This window comes from Acinonyx jubatus, chromosome C1, assembly GCF_027475565.1.
Source record: "Acinonyx jubatus isolate Ajub_Pintada_27869175 chromosome C1, VMU_Ajub_asm_v1.0, whole genome shotgun sequence".
Classification (NCBI taxonomy): Eukaryota; Metazoa; Chordata; class Mammalia; order Carnivora; family Felidae; genus Acinonyx; species Acinonyx jubatus.
The window spans coordinates 156,031,362-156,049,258 of NC_069381.1; the positions used below are offsets into that span (position 1 = coordinate 156,031,362).

At 38.1% G+C, this 17,897-nt stretch overlaps 2 protein-coding genes across 6 annotated transcripts; one reads left to right on the forward strand and one right to left on the reverse strand.

Annotated features, from left to right (window-relative positions):
- Window positions 1–511: 511 nt before the first annotated feature.
- SSB (small RNA binding exonuclease protection factor La) lies at window positions 512–10,167 on the forward strand. The gene is made up of 12 exons (XM_015086011.3): window positions 512–667; window positions 2,357–2,431; window positions 4,450–4,553; window positions 4,642–4,816; window positions 5,479–5,586; window positions 5,677–5,777; window positions 7,454–7,525; window positions 7,841–7,883; window positions 8,273–8,413; window positions 9,026–9,212; window positions 9,329–9,460; window positions 9,775–10,167. The coding sequence occupies exons 2-12, from the start codon at window positions 2,366–2,368 to the stop codon at window positions 9,864–9,866; spliced, it is 1,221 nt and encodes a 406-aa protein (XP_014941497.1). The 5' UTR covers window positions 512–667; window positions 2,357–2,365; the 3' UTR covers window positions 9,867–10,167.
- Window positions 9,867–17,522, reverse strand: METTL5 (methyltransferase 5, N6-adenosine). Of its 5 annotated transcripts, none has more exons than XM_027055526.2 (8): window positions 17,390–17,522; window positions 17,007–17,160; window positions 15,022–15,136; window positions 14,472–14,653; window positions 13,178–13,260; window positions 12,311–12,362; window positions 10,368–10,417; window positions 9,867–9,970 (listed from the first exon to the last, which is right to left on the reverse strand). In XM_027055526.2, exons 2-8 carry the CDS (start codon window positions 17,113–17,115, stop codon window positions 9,932–9,934), a joined length of 630 nt encoding a protein of 209 aa, XP_026911327.1. In that variant the 5' UTR covers window positions 17,116–17,160; window positions 17,390–17,522; the 3' UTR covers window positions 9,867–9,931. The 5 variants fall into 5 exon arrangements, with proteins under 5 accessions (XP_026911327.1, XP_026911328.1, XP_026911331.1 ...); XM_027055527.2 differs by having other exon boundaries at window positions 17,305–17,453; XM_027055530.2 differs by lacking the exon at window positions 12,311–12,362.
- Window positions 17,523–17,897: the final 375 nt, after the last annotated feature.

The window sequence follows — 17,897 nt, forward strand, 5'->3', positions numbered from 1 at the left end:
ATGAAGTAGGTAATATTTATCATTGGCCCCACTTGATACATGAGGGACAGAGAAGCTGAGTAAATCGCTCAACGAAAAAGTCTGTAAACAAGAGAGCCATTACTTGAGCGCAGGCAATCGGACTCCAGATTCCCAGCTCCTAAACGCTCTACTCTGTTGCTTTCTCAACCCTAAGATTCCTGAATCCCTGATTTTTAAAAAATTTCACTTGCCATTTTTTTGAGAACTATCACAACGCGATAAAGTTTAGATATATATACGGATCAAGTAAAACAAATTTTTTGAGAAGTATAATCTGAAAAAAAGCCAAAACTTCATACGCATGAAGAGCCGAAGTAAGTACCGGAGATACAATCGCGGTCTAGAAATGCTTAATATATATTTACCCTAACACTCTCCCACCACCCTGCAGGACACTTCAAGCCAATCTCCTTGGCGAGGGGGCGGGACTTCGCGGGCCGTGGGAGCCCACGGCCGGCGCGCATACTCCTTACGCGGCGCTGGCTCCAGCGGCCCGAAGCTCCGCCCACTTGGGCCGCGAGGGCTGCCGGGAAAGCCCCCATCTTCCTTACGCGCGGTAGGCCACCCGGCGGCGCTGGGAAGTGGAGACGTTGTTGTCGCTGTTAGTGTTTTTGTGGCGTGGCTCTGTGGGACCCGGACCTTAAAGGTGAGCAACTCAGGGTGGCAAAAGAGAAGTACAAAAGGGTATGCTTTGCGTGGCTGCGGCGCATTCCCTTTCCTTTCTGCCTCACGCCGGGTGCGTCCACTCCTTTGGTCCGCATGTTCCGGGCGAGCGCCGCGTGGGCCGCAGCCCGAGGCGGCGCGCAGGGCTGGCCGCGGAGGGGCGCGGGCCGCGGCGAGGTGCAGAGCTGGCCCGAGAGGAATGCAGGAACCGGGGTTTCCCGCACGTGCTGGGGTCGGAGCGGGCCAGTGGTTGCTTTGGGACTGGACTCAGGCGGGTTCTTTGGACGGAGGCTGCCGGCATTCCCACTGCGTCTTCGACTTCCTACCTTCTCCGTGTTTCGGTGTCGCCGAAGGTGGACGTTTAGGGCAGTGTTTTCAGTTTCTGAGGTGGTTGGCTGTGGTGAATCGCCGGAGGCGCCCTTGGATCCCGTGGGACCAACTGGAGGTCGGGGAATGGGGGCCGCAGGTGTTCCTCTAGCGTCACCGCTCTAGGGTCTTTGGTGTCCCTCGTTCACTCACGTCAAGGATTCTGTGCGAAGTGAGAAAGTGTAGGTAATATTTCACTTCTAGTTGTACATTATCTTGTGAAACGGAAGTTTCAAAATTGGGTAGGCCAAAGAAGTCTTGTAACGACGGAACAGTTCTTATCTGTTTCATCCTTTGCTTTGTAAGGGACCCTAGATCATGGTAATAATTTAGGAATGTAGGTTGTGGTCGGCAAACAATGCATAAGATCGAGCAAATTTTGTAGTGGAATGGCACCATACAAATGCCTATTATAGGAGCTTCCAGTGTGCATCCAGATTACTGCATAGCAGTTACAGTGTGAAAAGCGGTAACTTGAAGAAGTGTACCAAAGATAGTTCACTAGAGTCAACTAGTGGCATCTATCCTTATGAGTTCTTACAAATATATTTTTGTGAATGTGGATGACTGGGTGGTTTAATAGAGCACTGGAGGCAAGTCATTTCAAGTCAGAAAACTTGGTTTGTGCTGCCTAGCAAACCAGCCTCACAACCTCACTTTTTCCTTCAATGCCAATGTCAGGGAAGTGAAACAGGAAACTGGTTGTAAGGCTAACCAATATATTGGTGAATTTGGGGGCATACCCCCAGCTTAACATTATTTTAGTGCCCCCAGATTCTTAAATTATCACGTGTTCCTTAACATACAGATTTTAATCTAACCCTGATGGTAATATTTGATTTTTTCAAGTATCATTATGATACTTAATCTTCGCTGATAAGTTTTTGGTAAGTCAGCTGTGAGTAATTTTAAAAGATGTGCAACCCACGCCAAACAAATAGAACTGAGATGGATCGAAATATACTGACAGATGGCGATCTGCTTAAAGCTGGACATGGTTGGTAAGGAGTTGAATGGAGTTTTTGCCCAGTGCTTTCTTGATCAGCTAAGTGAAGATAACTACTTGCTTTGTTATAGAGATGGAAACGTGATTTACTGAAAGGGTTGCAGATTATCTATCCTTTTCAATGTTCCATCATTTATTCCAACATTCTTTTGTTGAAATTTGAGAATTGAGTAGAGAAATTGAAACTGTGAAATTAAAAATTGTTGATTTTTTAGAAAATAATTGATAACTTTAAAACATTCTTGAGTGGTATGTAAAAAAAATAATAACCTCTTTATGCCAATTTGGGAAAATTTGCAGATAGCCACAATGGCTGAAAATGGTGATAATGAAAAAATGGCTGCTCTCGAGGCCAAAATCTGTCATCAGATTGAGGTAGGATTCTTGTGATATTAAATTGCAAAAATGCGCTCTTTCTTTGAAAGGAAATGTAGAGCCTCAAAACAAATACAGAAGGAACATTTAATTTCACTATGCTGACCTATTAAACATTTCGTGTAGAGTATTAAACATCTGGTTTGTCTTTGATACTTGGAATTAGATGAACTCACAATAGTGTAGAGTTTTGTATTAGTGAAATCAGTTTATGAAATCCAAGACCTGCAAACCTTTCAAAAGGTAACATTATAGACTAATGTTACTTTTTTTGCTTTCCTTCCCCCAGTTTATAAAGTGAGGATAGTAGTACCCTCCTCCTCCTAAGGTTGTTGTGAAGATTACATTAGTTAATAAAATGTAAAACATTCAGAAGAGTTCCTGGCACATAATAAAGTAAAAATTCTTTGTAAAGCAACTTCTCTGTTAAATAACACTTCATCTATTTGAAGGTCCTAGTAGATTTGTCTGCCCAATTAAGCTAAGTTCTGGGCTGTTACAACTTTTAACAGAGTGTCTATTTTTTTTTTTTAATGTTTATTTTTGAGAGGGAGAGAGCAAGAGCAGGGGAGGGGCAGAGAGAGAGGGAGTGTCTATTTTCAGTCAGCATTTTTTTGAACTTAGGTATTATATTTAAATTGAAGCTTTTCAGTGTCCATAATGGCTCTGTGGGAAATTATCTCTTAATGTTTTCTGTTCTTACCGAGGAACTTCAGATCATATTATTTGGTGGTTTTTGCAATTCTCAGAACTTTTTAAGTTGCACTTCTCTGCCATTTAAAATATCCTGTGCTACAAGTTTTTGTACTAATTTCATTATAATTTTTGTGAAGAAAAATTACAAACTTCAGTTTATCATTTAGAAAGTACAAAGATGTGTATAGACAGAGTTAATAATGTCCCTTCCACAATCTGCCACCTCTCAAATTCTGTTCTCTTGCAGTAATCAAAGTTAACAACCTAATGAATACCCCTTCATACTTTGTGGTCAGTGCTCACACTAACCTAATTCTTATTTCCTTCCCTTTCCCCATCACACATGGATGCATTTTGGGGGAGTAAAGTTTTGTGTCCTCAGTTATTTACCCAGTCCCCTGTTTGACGTAGGGTATTTCTATTTTTTTGAGCTGTAAGAGTTCTGTGATGAATATCTTTATATATAAATCTTGGTAAATATGTTCACTGATAAGGAGATGTTCCAGCTCAAGCGTTATACACATTTTTTAAAACCTTTGATACTTATTGCCAGTTTACATCTCCACCTGCATGACCATTTGTCTGTGTTCAGGACAGTACTAGGTATTCCTCTTTTTAGAATTTTGGCCAGTTTGTTAGGTGAAAAGTGTTATTTAATTGCTTTAAATTCCATTTCTTTGATTAATAATGAGGTTGAACTTTTATATGTTTATATTACATTCTTAGTAATTTTTTGATGTCCTTTACCCATTTTTCTATTAGGGTTTTCAGAATTTTTTCTTCACCCTTGATTTATAAGAATTATCAACAAACTTCTTTGTCTTTTACTTTTTAGTTACTTTTGGCATTCCAAGTAGTCATACCTGGGTCTTTCCATGTATAGTTTTCTTGTCTTTTTTGCTTTTATACTGAGAAATAGTGTTTTTATGCTTAAATAAACACTTGCCTATTTTTTTTAACTTTTAAAAATTAGATTAATCAGTTTATTCCAGTTCTTTTTATTTAACAATCTGTTTTTCACACACTGATTTGAAACAAGAGGCTTCTCATATACTAAATCCTTAACTATGTTTTTAAAGACTTGATAGTCTATTCACATATCTGCTAATTACATTGTTTCAGTAATAAATTTTTGGTTTTATCTTTTTAATTTGTATTGTAAATGTTTCATTATGGTATATTTGGGAGAAAATGTTTATTGCTTCTTAAGTTATGACATGTATTTTTAAAGAATAGAACATGGTGATGTAATTAAAAAAACAGCTTCAGAATTGGAGTCAATATTATACAGTGCTCTGAAATATAATGTAATTATCTTGCAGTATTATTTTGGTGACTTCAATTTGCCACGGGACAAATTTTTAAAGGAACAGATTAAACTGGATGAAGGCTGGGTACCTTTGGAGATAATGATAAAATTCAATAGGTAAAAACCTTTTGAAAATCATCTTTAGAGTTTTCTCTTAACAAGTGCTACTATGAAGTTTTATGATCCTTTTATATATATTCTTCAGGTTAAACCGTCTAACAACAGACTTTAATGTGATAGTAGAAGCATTGAGCAAATCAAAGGCTGAACTCATGGAAATAAGTGAAGATAAAACTAAAATCAGAAGATCTCCAAGCAAACCCCTCCCTGAAGTGACTGATGAATATAAGAATGATGTAAAAAACAGATCTGTGTATATTGTAAGTAGGCCTTTAACAACACACTTAATTACATCTTAAATATATCTTATTTAGAAAAACCATTTGGTAGAGTGGATAAGGATAAGGACTCAGGAATCATAGCTTTACCATTTACTGTGTGTTCCTGAACAATGTTCCTAACCTAAGCCTTATCTTCATAAACGAGGAGAATATTTTTTACTTTATAGAACTATTATGAGAATTAAATGAAAAAAACCCTTATATACCATTGTACAAAATCTTGGGCATGTTGTAAGCACCCAGTGCCTATCAACATCTTATTTATCAGTAGCCAATCTTGATAGTAATTTTCTTTAGCATCGTAATTTTTTTAAGTAGATTTTTTTTTTCCTGGAAAATGTCAGACCTACAAAGGTAGATTGACTGTATAATGTACCATTATCCAACTTCAGTTATTAACACGCAATTAATCTTGTTTTATCTCTGTCCCAAGTAGATTATTTTGAAGCAAATTCTAAATTAGTCACTTTTATTGCACTGGAGTACAGTGGCTCTTAACTAGAGCTGTTGTTAAACATTTAAGGGACAGAGGGAGATGGATATGTGTATCCTTGGCTTGGTTTCAAGACAGAATGAGTCAGAATTTCTGATAAATTGTTTACCTGAGAAGTCATTTGTCCATTTCTTTCTACTCTTCACAGAAAGGCTTCCCAACTGATGCAACCCTTGATGACATAAAAGAATGGTTAGAAGATAAAGGTCAAGTACTAAATATTCAGATGAGAAGAACATTGCACAAAGCATTTAAGGTACAGTTGTATGATATTAACAGACTTTATCTAGTTGAAAAATATATGGGACATACCTTTTTAAAAAGGGTTTTCTTCCCCTTTCCATAGGGATCAATATTTGTTGTGTTTGAGAGTATTGAATCTGCTAAGAAGTTTGTTGACACCCCTGGCCAGAAGTATAAAGACACAGACTTGCTAATACTTTTCAAGTAAGTCTTTATGCTGATGTTTCTTTTGGCTGCTTAGTTATATGGAGTTGACACATTGGCATATAGAATTTGGAATAGCATCTCCTGTAAGGACAATATTTTTAGTATCTTTGGGCATTCCTTGATAAATACTTGACATTTGCTCAGTGGAAACTACTAGTCCTTTGAGACCTTAAGTGTTTTTTAGTACCTTTTCACTGTTAGCAGTTAATAAAGATTAAGTTTTAGTACTTATTTTGCATCTAAAACGTATAATCAAGTTAGATAGTAAATTTGGGCTTTTGGTGTGGTTAGAGAATCAATCCCTGTACAATTTCCAGTCTGTTCTTAGTTCTCATAGTCTATACATGTCTATATTTGTTAGTACAAAGGAGTATTTAATACGGATTTGGATCACGTTTTTGTTTTTGAGAGAGAGTGCCCACACAGGGGAGGACGAGGGACACAGGGAGAGGGAGAATCTGAAGCAGGCTCCTTACTCAGGATGAGCCTAATACGGGGCTCAGTCTGAGATCATGATTTGAGCCGAAATCAGGAGTCAGAGGTTTAACTTACTGAGCCACCCAGGTGCTCTGGACCACATTCTTTAGTGTGTGTGTATGTGTCAAAAATTGGGACAAACCAGAGCGTTTTGTGGTAAAGTTAGGCCATTGTCCCCTACTTTCTCATTACGCAGTCTTTTAAATGCCATGTGCTAAATCTGATGGACTTAGAGAAAACTGATGAATCGTGCAATCAGTGTTAACCCTCAAAAGTATTTTTTAATGTAATTTTCATAATAGATCTTATTCTTAGGTTTCAGAGATTGTAGAATTTTCTTCTTTTGTGAAAGTAACACCGGGGGCGCCTGGGTGGCGCAGTCGGTTGAGCGTCCGACTTCAGCCAGGTCGCGATCTCGCGGTCTGTGGGTTCGAGCCCCGCGTCAGGCTCTGGGCTGATGGCTCAGAGCCTGGAGCCTGTTTCCGATTCTGTGTCTCCCTCTCTCTCTGCCCCTCCCCCGTTCATGCTCTGTCTCTCTCTGTCCCAAAAATAAATAAAAAACGTTGAAAAAAAAAAAAAAGTAACACTGTAGAAAATTCTATGAAACATTAAAGAATTTACATAACTTCTAGTTTACTTTTTTTTCCTACACATGAATGAGAAAACCAGTGTGAGATTATTATGGTGTTGGGTTTCTTTTTGTTCTGAGATTAGATGGTAGTGATGGTTGTGCAATTCTGAATATACAAAAAAAAAAAAAACATGAGTTGTAGACTTTTTTAATGTTTATTTATTTTGGGGACAGAGAGAGACAGAGCATGAATGGGGGAGGGGCAGAGAGAGAGGGAGACACAGAATCGGAAACAGGCTCCAGGCTCTGAGCCATCAGCCCAGAGCCTGACGCGGGGCTCGAACTCACTGACCGCGAGATCGTGACCTGAGCTGAAGTCGGATGCTTAACCGACTGAGCCACCCAGGCGCCCCAGTTGTAGACTTTTAAAAGTTGTAAGTTTTATGGAATATGAGTTGGTTTTTAGTAAAGCTATTAAAATAAGTAACTTCCTTGACATCTTTTGAATTTTTAGGTAATTATGTTGATAGAAAATGTAACATTCCTTCCTGTGCTTAAATCACTCAAAATAATTTGCATCTTATCTTTGTTCTCATGAACTCAGTCCCTATATTTTGTTCTTTAGGGAAGATTACTTTGCAAAAAAAAATGAAGAAAGAAAGCAAAATAAAGTGGAAGCTAAATTACGAGCTAAACAGTAAGTACGTTGAGCCAGTCATTTTAATTCCTTAAAGGTTTAACAGGGATAGAGTTAATGGTTCTGGGAAGTGGCGCTTGATGATGAGTTCTGAAATGAGTAGCAGTAGATTTTTCTTTTGCTAGTGAAACATTGAGATCTTAAGCTGCCTTGATAATCTGGGGGCCACATTGTGTTGCATTCCAGCCTTGAACAATCATAAAACGGACTGGCTTTAATTACTAAGCAGTGTGATCGTGATTGAGGTTAACTTTATCAGGATTTAATTTTTTCGTGCAGTAAAAGGAAACGTTCTAACTAACATTTCTTTTGTAGAGAGCAAGAAGAAAAACAAAAGTTAGCAGAACATGCTGAAATGGTAAGTATGTATTATTGGTATCCAAAGAAATCATTAATTCAAATTTATGAGACTAAAAAGTGAGGACTTTTTGAGGCATGTCTATAGTTGTTATTGTACGAAAATCATAGCCCAGTAATATTGCCTAAAATCATGATTTATCCAGAGAAGTAACTTAATAACTAGATTTATTTATTAACATATATACCTAAGTAAATATTACTTGTTGAAGAAATTAAGTTAAAATCAAGCTGTTGTGGAACAAGGGATGACATAGGAAAATGCACTGTTAAACTACTTCAAAATAGCATTTTAATTTATAGCCTTTTCCATGTATTAGGTACAGAGTGGTTTAAGCCGTTTGTGGTTGATTTTAAGAAACTTCTTTGTTGCTTTGTATGTTTTTATAGAAATCTCTAGAAGAGAAGATTGGCTGCTTGCTGAAGTTTTCAGGGGAGTTAGATGATCAGACCTGTAGAGAGGATTTGCACATCCTTTTCTCAAGTCATGGTGAAATAAAATGGATAGACTTTGTCAGGGGAGCAAAAGAGGTTTGGAAACATTCATGTGCTTTTTAGCAATCAGTTTAAAAATCCATAGAAACTTTTTATTTTTTATTTAGTTTTCAAATGTTTACTTCTTTAGAGAGCGGGGGACAGAGCATGAGTGGGGGAGGGTCAGAGAGGGAGACACAGAATCTGAAGCAGGCTCCAGGCTTTGAGCTGTCAGCACAGAGCCTGACGTGGGACTCAAAACCACGAACCGTGAGATCATGACCTGAGCTGAAGTCAGACGCTTAACCAACTTTGCCACCCAGGTGCCCCAAAACTTATCTTTTAGAAGACAACATTAGTAGAAATAAAATAATTTTTTAATTAATGTGTTTATGAAATAGTTTTTACTTACTCATTTACTTTCCATTTTGTTACTGCCATCACTGGATGTGATGTCTGATATTTTCTGAATTATACTATGAATAACTGTTGATATTAGTGACTATGAGTTTTGTGGTAACTTCCTTCCTGAAGTTTAGTAAAATTCATTGAAACTGGTAATGGCATAGAAGATTTGCAAGGTAGGAAAAATAACTTGAGCAAAGGAATTAACTACGGATCTAAAAAAAACCTTAAGGGTGTGGCTTTCATTGTCTGTCTTTGGTATAGGGGATAATTCTTTTTAAAGAAAAAGCTAAGGAAGCACTGGATAAAGCCAAAGATGCAAATAATGGTAACCTACAATTAAGGAACAAAGAAGTGACATGGGAAGTACTAGAAGGAGATGTGGAAAAAGAAGCATTGAAAAAAATCATAGAAGATCAACAAGAATCTCTAAACAAATGGAAGTCAAAAGGTCATTAGTTCCAATTTGTCTTTGACCATTGGTTATTTTAACTCATTTGCTTGTTCAGAGACACTGACAAGAGATTTAAAATATTTCTTAATGGATTTCTCATTATGTTTCTATAGGTCGCAGATTTAAAGGAAAGGGAAAGGGAAATAAAGCTGCCCAGACTGGGTCGGCTAAAGGAAAAGTACAGTTTCAGGGCAAGAAAACAAAATTTGATAGTGATGATGAACATGATCAAAATGGTGCATCCGGTAAGTTTTTCTAAGTCCTTTGGTACTTTCATGAGAAATTATTTGTGGGAAAGGACAGCAATGTGGGTTTTTCAACTTCTGTATAGTGACATTCTTGGACAGTGATTTTACACAAGTTATCCTGTTTTACAAGTAGAAAACAAAGATGTTTGGAAGATAAGTTTAGAGAGCAGAAGATCTGTACTAAAGGAAAAGCCTTCTCATTGGTGTTGGGAAGTTGTTTTTAAACAGAACTATTTTTGATAATTATACTCAGTATTAAAATAGAGTAATGCCTATATAGTGAACATAACAAAAATTCTGTTATTGTGTAGGACCAGCAAAAAGAGCAAGAGAAGAAACAGACAAAGAAGAGGAGCCTGCATTAAAACAACAGAAAACAGAAAATGGTGCTGGAGACCAGTAGTTTAGTAAAAAAAAATTTTTATTCATCTTAATTAGGTTTTAAGCTGCTTTTGTCTTTAGACGCTTTTAAAAAGAAAACCGAATTAGGTCCACTTCAATATCCACCTGTAAGAAAGGAAAGTTTTTGTTGTTTAACTTGTCTTTTTTGTTATACAAATGAGGATTTTTTTTTAATGTATAGTTCTGTTTGTGTTATTTCAAATGATTTAAATATCAAAAGATCTTTCCAGTAAATTGCCTTTGTAATATGAGAATGTATTAGTACAAACTAATAAAATATGTACTATATAAAAAAGCAAAAACCTAGTTTTTTTTTATTTTTGTGTCTAAAGCATATGAGAGAGAATTTACTTAAACCAGAATATTGGCTGTTTTCCCATAGATAATTATTCTATCTCCTGCTGGCTTTCTGTATGTACTCGGGCAACTTGTTAACACTGGAAACACTCATTGAAAAGTTCTTCAGTACTGAATGTAGATAAGCCAGAATCAAGAGACTTACTGATTTCTTTTTATGAAATTTGTATGATGCTGGCAGGTCATATCGCAACTCTATAAAAAAAAAGTCATCTAAGAATAAAAATTACATTTCTAAACATTTACCACCCCTGACATATATACATACATTCAAAAAATTAAGGAAGTACTTAAATTAACCCTGGTAAGGAGAACATTTGACTTGCTATTTCCCTGAGATTAGCTATGGCTAACTGAGGTTGGCATTTTTGTTATTTTGGTCATTTATACCATAATTTGAGGTTATGGGGAAGAGTGTGAAAGGGTAACAGTTGGGGTGCTTGGGTGGCTCAGTCGGTTAAGCGTCCGACTTTAGCTCAGGTCATGATCTACGGCTTGTGGGTCTGAGCCCCATCTTGGGCTATGTGCTGACAGCTCAGAGCCTGGAGCCTGCTTCAGATTCTGTCTTCCTCTTTCTCCACCCCTCCCGTTAGCACTCTTTCTCAAAAATGAATAAACATTAAAAACCAAAACGGTTGAACAAAAGAGATCGTACCTTTCTATTTTTAATTTCCTAATAATCTATAGCTGGCGATCATAATCATGCTTATTTTTTAATTTCTTCTCTGGATTTTAGTATTGGTAGTAAGTCATTATTTTCCTACTAAGCTCTCAAATGAAAATCCATTTTTCATAATCTAAGAAATAACGTAGGTTCTCCAAACTTAACACTTTTAGAGGGATGGCAATGAGACAGCCTATTCTTCACGTTTCCCAAACATAAATTCTAACTCTATAGGCTACAGCCCTCAAATTTTAATGTGCAGTCAATCATCTTCAAATCAAATCTTTTTGAAATGTGTATTTCAGTAAGTCTGGGTGGACCCTAGAATTATGCAAGACTCCTCTCCCAAGTAATGTCAATAGTATGGTCTGAGGACAACATTTGGAGTAGCAAGGCAGTGGTTTGGTATATGTGGAATTGTTTTAAGGTGCTCCAGGTTGCATATTCTAATACCTTAAACTAGGTATAGAATGACAGTATTGGGTAAATAGGAAGACTGTATAATTACATTACTAATTATTAATAATACCTGATCTAGTTACATGGTTAATACCACAGTGCTAATCCTGGACAGTTTATTATCAACTAAAGATATTTCCCCTATTGTATTCTTATTTCAGGCCTTCCGAATTATTTGGATTTACAGTTAGCTCCTAGTTACAGGTTCTGCCCATTTTGATGTTTGTGAATATTACCCAATTAATAATAATGTATCAAACATTTACAGTGTGGATGATTACATCCTATCCCTCACTAAAAGAAAAACGCTTCATGTTCTTTGACTTCAGGGACAATTAGAAAATTGAAATAGAAAAGTAATCGGGGAGCCTCGGTGGCTCGTTTGGTTAAGCATCTGACATCAGCTCGTGATTTCACAGTTTACACGCCCAGTAGGGCTCTGTGCTGACAGCTCAGCCTGGAGCCTACTTAGGATTCTGTGTCTCCCTCTCTCTCTGCCCCTCCTCTGCTTGTGCATGTGCGTGCTCTCTCTCAAAAGTAAATAAACATTAAAATTTTAATTAAAAAAAAAAGTAATGAGGCATAATCTGGTGGTATTTTCCATGAATGGATTTCACACAGGTCTGACCCACTCCAAGCCCAAGCTCTTAAGTCACTACGATGCTATATATTCTAAGCCCGGTGTGACCAAATAGTTGGGTGCTATTATAAATTTTCAGTAAAATGCATAAATTGAGACAGTTTTAGCCAAACACCCTACCCTGCCTTTGCTTCATTTCCAACCCATTACCTATTACTTCATTTCCATTACCCATCACCTAAACTGAATTTTGCTAAACTGAAAACATGTTCTGTGATATCTTTTCTCAGCATCTATATACAAAATCTGGTTGGGCTGATATATATTGTCCTTAAATAATTAGGATTTAGATTTGTTTTGTGAAAAACTTAAAAAATTGTCTTACCTGCAATAATATCTATCTTGATTTTCCATTCTGTAGCTTTCTTTTGAATATGCTGAAGATAACATGTTAATGTGAGCTGATTTTTAAAATAAGTTTTTGAAAATTGCTTTACTGCTAATATTTCATATTGAGTTTTCAAGCTTTTATATTTCATTAGACCCTTAAAATTTTTTCAACTGGATGGGTAGTATTTTGAAAATAAGAAAGCAAGCCATTTCAATACTGTAAGTGTAGCGGTGAGTACAATAGTATAGGTGGTAAAGCTGAATTCAAGTACTTTGACCAAGAAAGCTAAATTCAAGTACTTTGACCAGGATAACACAGGGAAACCATAGTCTGGATATGAACCTAGGCAGTCTGGCTCTACAGTCTGTGTCCTTGATCACTATGTTACATTGATAGATAATATACCCAGTGTTCTAGAATACATCTTACATACTCCCATATGTTACATGCTGGCAAGAAGAAGAATGGAAGAGGTAGGTTCTGAATTCAAATCAGTTTAGCTCCAGGCTCAATGTTCTTAAAAATCAGGTCTTACTGCCTCCCTCATGCACACAAAGGGACAATGGGAGTACCAGGACTTAGCTAACTAGGACATATTATAACTATAGTTATACCACACTTCTTAGTCTCTTTCCTGGTAACAGTTCCTGCCTGAGCAAATCTGTGGCAAAAGAAGTTATGTAAGGCTGGGAGAAAGCTAATCACAAATGCTAGCTACTTAAAGGGAAAATTCAGTTTCTAAGTGCCAGATGTTTATAAAGTCAGGAGAAATAGATACCTTGGTAATTAGTATTCACAACAAATCCTTAAAAACACTGTCATGAATTTTAAATTGACAATATCATGATGATTTGAACTTACATCTCTAGTGGAGGATTTGTGTAAAGAGTACACTGCTGTTCTTGCCATTTCCAAAGCAGTCTTCAGAAATGCCATATCTGTCCCTGTTAAGATAGAAAAAGCTCCTGTTTACATTATATATCTGTTATCAAAATAAAAGATTAAATGACTACCAGGTATTAAAAACTTTTTTTTTTCCAAATTCCAAAATAGACACTTCAAATTGTTCCTTCAAAAAGACAGGATAGAAATGAGTAAAATATCTAAATATCTTTTAAAGTTGATAAAATAAAACCAGAATTATACTATCTTGGTTAAATAAGGCTAAAATAAAACTTTTCATATTCCAAATTAACAGCTTTCAAGGAAGAAGAGAACAGGAACAATAGTAATCAGAATCAGATGGGGGCTGGAGGGAAAACTTTTCATATCTTCTTACCAACTTCCTACCCTCCTTGCCCAAAGCATACACAAAACAAATAGCCAGAGTCCGTCACTGTTACTAATGGATACATGTTGAAACCCTCATGTGTTAAGGCATCAAAAAGAGGTTTTTAGAAGCATAACAGCCTTGGGGTGCCTGGGTGGCTCAGTTGGTTAAGTGTCTGACTTTGGCTACGTCGTGATCTCATGGTTCATGAGTTTGAGCCCCACATTGGGCTCTGTGCTGAGAGCTCAGAGCCTGGAGCCTGCTTCGGATTCTGTATCTCCTGCTCTCTGCTCCTCCCCCACTTGCATTCTCTCTCTCAAAAATAAATCAACATTAAAAAATTAAAAAAAAAGTATAACAGCCTTTACAGGATTATTATAATCATTCATAAGGGTTAGGTAAGTCATTCTTGAAAGCACAGTATAAATAGTAAATGAATAAAAAGACTATTCACTTAGTACAAATAGATGAAAACAAAGATTGAAAAATTCGATTCCCTAGCCATGCATTAAAAAATTCAAATTGTATGGGGCGCCTGGGTGGCTCAGTCAGTTGAGCATCTGACTTTGGCTCAGGTCATGATCTTGCGGTTTATGAGTTCAAGCCCTGCGTTGGACTCTGCTGACAACTCAGAGCCTGGAGCCTGCTTCAGATTGTGTGTGTCTCTCTCTCTCTGCCCTTCCCCCAACTCACACTCTCTGTCTCCTTCAAAAATAAATACACATTTAAAAAAATTTTTTTAATTGAAATTGTACTAATTATACAGGTAAGAGATGGTTTATTTAATGAATAGTGATAAAATCACTTAACCCAATCAATAAGAAAATGACTTTTAAAACTTGCTTTTCTACAAATACAGCAGTACACATGATTCTTGTTACTAACCTTTATTATTTTTGGTCCCAAAGGGAGGATTCATAATTACTGTATCAAATGACTTGGACATTCTTTTAGATAATGAGCACACATCACACTGAACCATGTCAACATTTGTTAACTCAAACTCCTCCACATTCCTATTAAATATTTCCAATGCATCTTCATCTATGTCAAATCCAACACACAGCCTATAATACAAAACACAAAGAGTGACTACTTATAGCTACCAAGTCAAAACAATGACAAAAAACCATATACTTTTTTTAACCCAACTGGCAAAGTAAGAGTGAGCATTGCCTTTCAACAGCATGATTTCCCAACCTGGCAAGGGTTGGAAACTGAGGTGTGTATAAGGGAGGCATCTGATAGCTGCTGTTAACCATTTTGTGTTTTAATTTTTTTGTTGTTGTTCTGCTCATTCATAATGTACTCAGTATCAGATTCTTGCTCCCCTCATCTCATACTGTATAGTCTCATAAAAATAATTCAGTTAATTCTACTTATGTTTCTTATTAAGGCCATCCTATACCCAAACATTACATACAGGATCACCTACCCAGCTCCTAACATTGCAGTTCCGATGCTAAGAACTCCACAACCACATCCTAGATCTGCAACCACTTTATTTTCAATGTCATCATATGTATTATGGATTGTATAGAGCATACACGCTAAAAGATAAAAAACATATTAGGAAATAAGAGCAAGTTGATGACCAAAATCCAATTCATGTAAATGACTAACATAATTTCTTGTTTTGCATTATTCCTTCCCCAAATGGTGTTCCAGATTATTTTTAAAAACATACAAAGAACAATAATGCACACCAGTGGCTCCCAAAAACTACTCTGCTGACAATGCCAGGAATGACAAAACTCAAAATAAAATAGAAAAATAAGGTTAAAGTGTTTTTTCCTCAGCCTGTTCAAAACATTGCCATACACACATATACATTAGTTCTTTATTTGATGTTGAAATGTAAATACGTTAAAAAAATGTCTTTGTCAAAATATCAACTTGGCAACCCTGTGTCAGTCTCCAAAACTGTTTTGAAATTTTACTGATCTGTGAAATCTGTAAGTCTGGGAGCCACTAATATTGAACAACATTAACATTAAAATGGCACAGAACTTTTTGGCAACAAGTTTGTTACTAGAACACAGGTACCCTAAGTTCAAGATAGAATGGGAAAGGAGAAGTCCTATATCCACAATATAGCTTTTAGACACATATACTCATGATCTACAGATATATATGCATATCTACTAATGAGAACTAATAAGAGAACTGAGGAGCACAGCGGAAGCTGCTGAGATCAGAAAGCAATCTTTCAAATACACAAAGATGTGGGATATATACTAAAAGTTAAGCGTGAGTAACACCACTGATATCTCCCTGTGGATATCTGAACCCAGCAAGAATTACTGGCCATCACTGATGCCCTAGGATCCAGGGGTTTTATGAAAAACACAATTAGAGGGATATTGCAGTCTGACTGCTGTCCCAATTACTGCTGCAGGTTTTAGTGACTTTCAGCTGGTATCTCAAAGAATTAGTACATCCACGTGCATGGTACACCATGGGTATGAAACATGGATTAAAAAAAAAAAATTAGACTTCACTAAGAAACCCTACAGCCAGAATACATTAAAGAAGTCATCTAGGAGCACCTGGGTGGCTCAGTTGGTTTAGTGTCCAACTTCAACTCAGGTCATGATCTCACAGTTTGTGAATTTGAGCCCCACATCAGGCTCTGTGCTGACAGCTCAGAGCCTGGAGTCTGCTTCAGATTCTCTGTCTCCCTCTCTCTCTGCTCCTCTCCCACTCATACTCTGTCTCTCTCTCTCTCAAAAAAAAAAAAGTCATATAAATTGAGAAAATAGGTCTTAACCCAGACACAGTTTTGTGCCAGTTTGCTTGGAGTTCTGACAATACTTTGGAGTTAAGTGCAGGTATGCATGTATTTTCCTTGATTTTCATTGACTGCTTAGAAACAGAACTATGTTGGAGCTGGCAGGGATTCCCAAATTAATTTTCCTAAGACTCCTCAGTGACTCTGGTAATAGATTCACTAAATATGAATATTTTTCCTGTTTCCTCCTGTACTCCCAATATCAATCTCTTACATTAACACTGATGATTCTGGGTCATTAAAAATTGAAACGCATCCTCATCCTTATAGCACCTATTCTGGATTTGTTAAACTCAGTCCTTTGGCTACCAACCCTAGTATTCATTCATTGTGTGAACACGACCGAGAAATTCTTTACCCTCAAGGAGTTTATGGTATAAAGACAGAAACAAACATTAAAATGATGTCTGACAGTGTTAAGGGGTGTGCAGAAAACTAAACAGTAAAACAATAAAGGGGGGGGCTGTCTTTAGCTGCAGTGTCAAAATAGTCCTCTCTAACGTGCTATGCAATCTCAGAGCAGAATTCCTCTAGACGTTCTTTGTATTCAAATAACTTCTATTTTCATTATGGAGTAAGTAGACGGGACAAACCCTGGGAAGCAAAGACCTGGTCACCAGCCGCCCTACCTGCAATGTGCGGCCTGGTAGGATACTGTTCTAGAAGTAGCTTGGGCTTTTCGAATCCATCCACTTGTTGCAGGCGACTTTCTAGTTCCTTAAGCCTTAATTTCTTCATTTTTTTTTTTTAAGTGTGGGGTCGCAGGATTTACCGGCACTGGATCTGCAGAGAAACCCATTTAACCTGCATCTCCCCCCCCCCCCATCTCCCCCCGGCCCCACGCCCACCCCCACGCCCACCCCCACGCCTTTTTTCCATCGCCGCTGGCCGGGGCCGGACTGGGGAGGCAACGAGCAAAGCGCACACCCAGCCCAGGCTGTTCAAGCTTTCCTTTCAGCGCCAGCGGCAGGCGGAGCCTGGGGCCAGCCTCCGATCCGCCCGCAGGTTATACCGAGCCGATCTCGGGCCCCTCGGAGACCCGCAGCGGCTGTAGCCCCGAGTCAACACAACGCTCCTCGCGCCGCGTCAGGGCGCTCCGGGAGACTGCTCGCGCCTGGACCGGGGCCGGAAGTGCTGCCACGCACGCACGGCCGTGTCCGCTGCCCGGCTGCCCCGCTCCGAGCTGCAACAGCGGCCCCGCGGACGGGTTCCGCTGGCGACCCGGGTGCATCACCCGCCGGTGGACGCCGGTAGAGCCGTCCCTTCTCGAAGCTACGAAACCGGACCCCGCCACCTCTCACAGGGCCAAAACCCTCTACCTTTCCTTGAGTACCTGCAGGCCCCCAAAGGATGAGGGAAGAAAGGTGAAAGCAAGGGTGAAAGTCACGGTGGCTTTGTGTTAACACCTCGTTTAGCTCTGTCTTCCAGTCTCAGGAGGCCCGTCTCAAAAAGTAACAATTTCCACTTACCTTTGCCTCCTTGGCCAGTCGCATGCCCTACTTTGTTTTACATTCGTTTCC